At 44.1% G+C, this 4889-nt stretch overlaps 1 protein-coding gene across 1 annotated transcript in view; it reads left to right on the top strand.

The window, feature by feature from the left end:
- The window catches only part of LOC107299717 (3 beta-hydroxysteroid dehydrogenase type 7-like), a gene marked incomplete at its 3' end in the record, with an annotated part of 67545 nt that overhangs the window by 48681 nt on the left and 13975 nt on the right, over positions 1–4889 (top strand). Inside the window, exon 3 of the mRNA XM_015829060.1 lies at positions 4479–4622. Within this exon, the coding sequence (XP_015684546.1) occupies positions 4479–4622 (144 nt within the window). The remainder of the gene's footprint in view (positions 1–4478; positions 4623–4889) is intronic.

Genomic DNA, 4889 nt, shown 5'->3' with positions numbered 1-4889 from the left:
GGAGTTGAAGTCCACGAGTCATAAAAGAGCTAAGGTTGACTACCCCTGATCTAACAGTTAGTTTTCATTTCCATTATGAATCTAAATCCTAAATATGAAATCAGTCAACTGGTTCATATTTCTGAGGGTCGCAGTGTCCCGGTGGACAAGCAAAGTCAATGGGGGAAGCCAGATTCACTTAACAACCATGTTACTAACTTAACGGCTGCAGTGATTCGCTTAACCAATGGAGCAAGGAGAGTTGTAAAAAATTTCTCACTTAGCAATGTAAATCTTGGGCTCCATTGTGGTCATAAGTCGGGGACTACTTGCATTCTGTTTGTTGTACATTGACAGAATCTTGCAAGAATGAAAGTACAATTCTTCCTCTCCCCCCCCCCACGTCTCCTTTACAGCCTGAGAAACTGGGGGGGGGGGTGTTTCCTGACCCCATTTGTCCTGTCCACTCTCTTGCTGCTGGCTAGGCTGTTTCTTATCTGATTGCTTCCTTGACAGCGTCCCTCCACCCATCCTCTCGAGGCCTCTGCCACACACCATTACACCACACTGACTTTTAAAAGTTGCCCCACATTTCTCTCCTGAAGCTTGGGGGCGTCGGCGAATGTCAAGTGCAAGCGGTGTTGCAAAATGGGATTTAAGGCAGGCCCTGAGAAAGATAGAGAGATAAATTGATTAAATAGCTTTGCTCTTTGGTTGCTTTAGGTCCGGCATTTATCCCACACTTCTTAGCCTGAGCGGCTTGCATAGTAAGATAGCCCTCTCTTTAATACTACAGGTAGTCCTCGACTTACAACAGTTCATTTCGTGACCGTTCAGAGTTAGTCACTTGTGACCGCCTTTCACACTTACGACCAGGGCGGCATTCCCGGGGTCACATGATCAAAATTCAGACGCCTGGCACCTGACTCGTGTTTATGACAGTTGCAGTGTCCCGGGGTTCACGTGATCCCCTGTTGCGACTTTCTCACAAGCAAAGTCAATGGGGAAGTCAGATTCACCTCAGGACCGAGTTTCTAACTTAACAGCTGCAGTGATTCACATGACAACTATGGCAAGAGAGGTTGTAGTAATGGGGCAAAACTCACCTCACAAACGTCTCACTTAGCGACAGGCATTTTGGGCTCGGTTGTGATCGTATCTTGAGGACATCAGAAGACATAACATAAAAGGAAAGGGAGGGAGGTGGGAAGAGGAACGTGTGGTATTCTAGGCCTCAGTTGCTAATCTCCCTCAGAACAAGTGCTAACTGCTATACACACTGCAGCATGGTACCTTAAAATTGCCATCCAGAGATTTAAAATTGCATTGTGTAGTTTATGGATGGCATTGTCTGGAGTTCCCTCTGCACAATTCTTACTTTTCCCCTTCCTATTCTGTATAACCCAAAGGCAACGGTTTTTAGGGGAGGAAACACCTGTTTTATCGCTCTGCTGGGGTCCGTTCCTTCCTCTTGGAGGCACAGTCCCTTCCAGTGCATGGTGGTTAATGCAGTTTGTGACCAGGATTAGTCAAAGTTGTTGAAACTGTTTACCTCAGAGGTCCCCAACCTTTTGGGCACCAGGGATCGATTCCGTGGAGATAGGTTTTTCCACGGACCGGAGGGTGCGTGATTTTGTGTGCTGCCTGCATCCTGCGGATGGGACTTTGCTTGTTTGTGTGGACCGGTTGCTGGCATGCCACGGCCCAGTAGTGGTCCACGGACCGGGGGTTGGGGACCCCTGGTTTACATGACAGAAAATAGGTGCTTGATAAGGGAGATGGAAATGGGAGAATTGAGGGCAGGGTTTTGTTAAATTACACAGAAATTTGTTCACATTGTTCACAGAGGTAATTTACCTTCCCTGCAGGACTCTACACAGTGAACTGAATTTTTGAGACATAGTTAGTCCTTGACTTACAACCATTTGTTTAGCGACCCTTCAAAGCCACAACGGCACTGGAAAAAGTGACTTACAACCGGTACTCACATTTAACCACCCTTGCCGCATCCCCACGGTCTCGTGATCAAAATTTAAGCGCTTGACATGTGTCTATCATGGTTATGGCATGCTAGGGTCATACGATCGCCATTCATGACTTGCCCCGCCAGCAAGAGTCAATGTGGGAAGCCCGATTTGCTTAATGACCGTACGATTCACTTAACTGAGTTTAACAACCATGGCAAAAAAGATCCTAAAATTTGGCATGACTCACTTAACAGCCGCTTTGCTTAACAACAGAAATTCTGGTCCTAATTCCAGTCATAAATCAAGGACTACCTGTATTCAGTTATCTTCCAAGCTGGAAAACGACTGAAAGTTACATAAGTTTTCTAAGCTGCGGGTCTCCAAACATTTTTTGGATCACTTTATCCTGAGCAATAAAGGGGTTTTTTTTATACCCCCCCCCCAATATGCTAGGTGTATTTATTTAGAAATTATACAGTATACCTGTACGACGCTGCTAAGAAATTACCTACATTTTAAAATTTACCCCACATATATTTTGTATCTCCTGATATTATAAGAAATTATATTAATTTCTTTCACTCTTTTTAAAGATTAAATAATAAATATAAATAGACAATTTATCTCTTTTTTTCACACTCCAGTTAACTGCCTTGTGGTTCCTTTGAGACGTGTGCCCCTCATTCTGGGGATGATTGTCCTAAATCCGTAGGGACTCCAAGGCAAATGCGTTGAGAGCAAAGTCAGGAGTAACCACATGAGCTCCCTAAAGTAAATGATGCTGTGAGCTCAATCAAACCGTGATCTCCTCTTCAAGCGGCAACAAATAATGGTTTGGAAGTGTTATCAATGCTCCCCTCTTTAATAGCCTCCCTCCCCATGTGTCTGGATCTAATCCTACCAAGCGCTTGCTCTAACAGGTCAGTGTTTGGCTGACATCACATCTATCTTCCTCCCTGCCTCCCTTTTTCTCATTCCCATCTCTCTCTCCCCCCCCTCCCTCCTTCCCTTTTCTCATTCCCAACTTCCTTCCTTCCTTCCTTCCTTCCTTCCTTTTTCTCATTCCCATCTCCCTCCCTTTCTCCCTCCTTCCCTTCCTTTTTTTCATTCTCAGCTCCCTCCCCTTTTCTCATTCCCATCTTTCCTTCCTTCCTTCCTTCCTTCCTTCCTTTTTCTCATTCCCATCTCCCTCCCTTTCTCCCTCCTTCCCTTCCTTTTTCTCATTCCCATCTTCCTCCCTCCCTCCCTTTCTCATTCCCATCTCCATCCGTTTCTCCCTCCTTTCCTTTCTTTTTCTCATTCCCATTTTCCTTCCTTCCTCACTCCTCCCTCCCTTTTTCTCATTCTCAGTTCCCTCCCTTTCTCCCTCCTTCCCTCCCTTTTTCTCATTCCCATCTTCCTTCCTTCCTCCTTCCCTTCTCTTTTCTCATTCCCCTCTTCCTTCCTTCCTTCCTTCCTTCCTTCCTCCCTTCCTCCCTCCCTTCCTCCCTTTCTCATTCCCATCTCCGTCCCTTTCTCCCTTCTTTCCTTTCTTTTTCTCATTCCCATTTTCCTTCCTTCCCCCCTCCTCCCTCCCTTTTTCTCATTCTCAGTTCCCTCCCTTTCTCCCTCCTTCCCTTCCTTTTTCTCATTCCCATCTTCGTTCCTTCCTTCCTTCCTCCCTCCATCCCTCCCTCCCTTCCAAATCCTTTCATCTCAACAAATGACCCTGAGTGGCTGCCTCCTTGATGAACTTTCCGATATTTTAGAATTACCTTACATGGTCTACATCCCCTCCCTCCCTTCAAAGACGGCATAAGCAACAGAAAGGCAGAAGAGAGGCTCCTACACAGATCCAAACGCTGCCCCCCAGATTGGAGCTGTGGTTCAGTTCTTGATGTCCTCTCATTTGTCTTCTGCCCCTTTGATTTTGCCTGGGGAAAGGAAGAGAACAAGTCAACAATACTGTATCTGTTTTATTCCGTTGTGTGTTTCTTGCTGCTGTGTCTTTTTTTCTGTTGGTAAAGCTGTGCTGCAGGCTTCTGACCATCACTTAAAAACCTCATTCATTCATTCATTCATTCATTCATTCATTCATTCATTCATTCATTCATTCATTCATTCTCTCTTTCTCTTTCTATTTTTTTATATATTTTTATTGAAACTTTAAAAAAGTAGTGGAAAAACTAATCCAAATACGGAAGAAAAAAAAAGAAGAAAGCAAAGAGAAAGCAAAAAGGGCCAGAAAATTTAAGAGAAAGAAGAAAAAAAAAAAGATACGAAGAAGCGGCTTCTGATATACTTCACAGCAGTTTTAGGAACAATTATATTTTAACCCCTGTCTCTAAAGTTACATCGTAATGCTCTTATTTTCTATCATCTATCTAGTCTAATCAACAAAGCCACACATGACCACCTCATTTTTCTTGTCATTTTTATGCAAAAAAGTCCCTTAAGATGTTTCTAGTCACCCATTGATGGAGATTGTGTCTTTTCCTCTAATTAAAGAAGTTAATTTATCTCTTTCTCTCTTTTTGCTCTGAAAAATTAAAGTGACTCTCATCCAGGGAGACATCAGCAAGCCAGAGGATGTGAAGCCAGCAGTCAAAGGCGCCCATGTGGTCATTCACACGGCCGGTCTAGTGGACGTCTGGGGCAGAGTCCCACCTGAGAAGATCATGGCAGTTAATGTGCAAGGTATGTTTTGGTGGGAAAACCTTCGAATGTCTGACCAGTTTCTCTACACAACCCAAATCAGATCAAAATGCTCCTTCTGAGTTTTTGGAATTTGTCTCAGCAAGAAGGGTGGGGCAGGTGCACACAATTAATTGCATGAGGAAAAAAAATGTTTTTGTTGCTGAATCTGCTTGCCTTTATGGAGGTTGATGGAATTGTGTCATCATTGCATCCATTCATACACACATCCATTTTGTTGAATGGAACCTTCAGCGCTGTGCTTTTTTT

This window comes from Protobothrops mucrosquamatus, unplaced genomic scaffold, assembly GCF_001527695.2.
Source record: "Protobothrops mucrosquamatus isolate PMUCROS unplaced genomic scaffold, P.Mucros_1.0 scaffold5341, whole genome shotgun sequence".
NCBI classification, from domain to species: Eukaryota; Metazoa; Chordata; class Lepidosauria; order Squamata; family Viperidae; genus Protobothrops; species Protobothrops mucrosquamatus.
The sequence above is the reverse complement of the archived record's forward strand: the minus strand, read 5'-3'. Positions and strand labels throughout refer to the sequence as shown.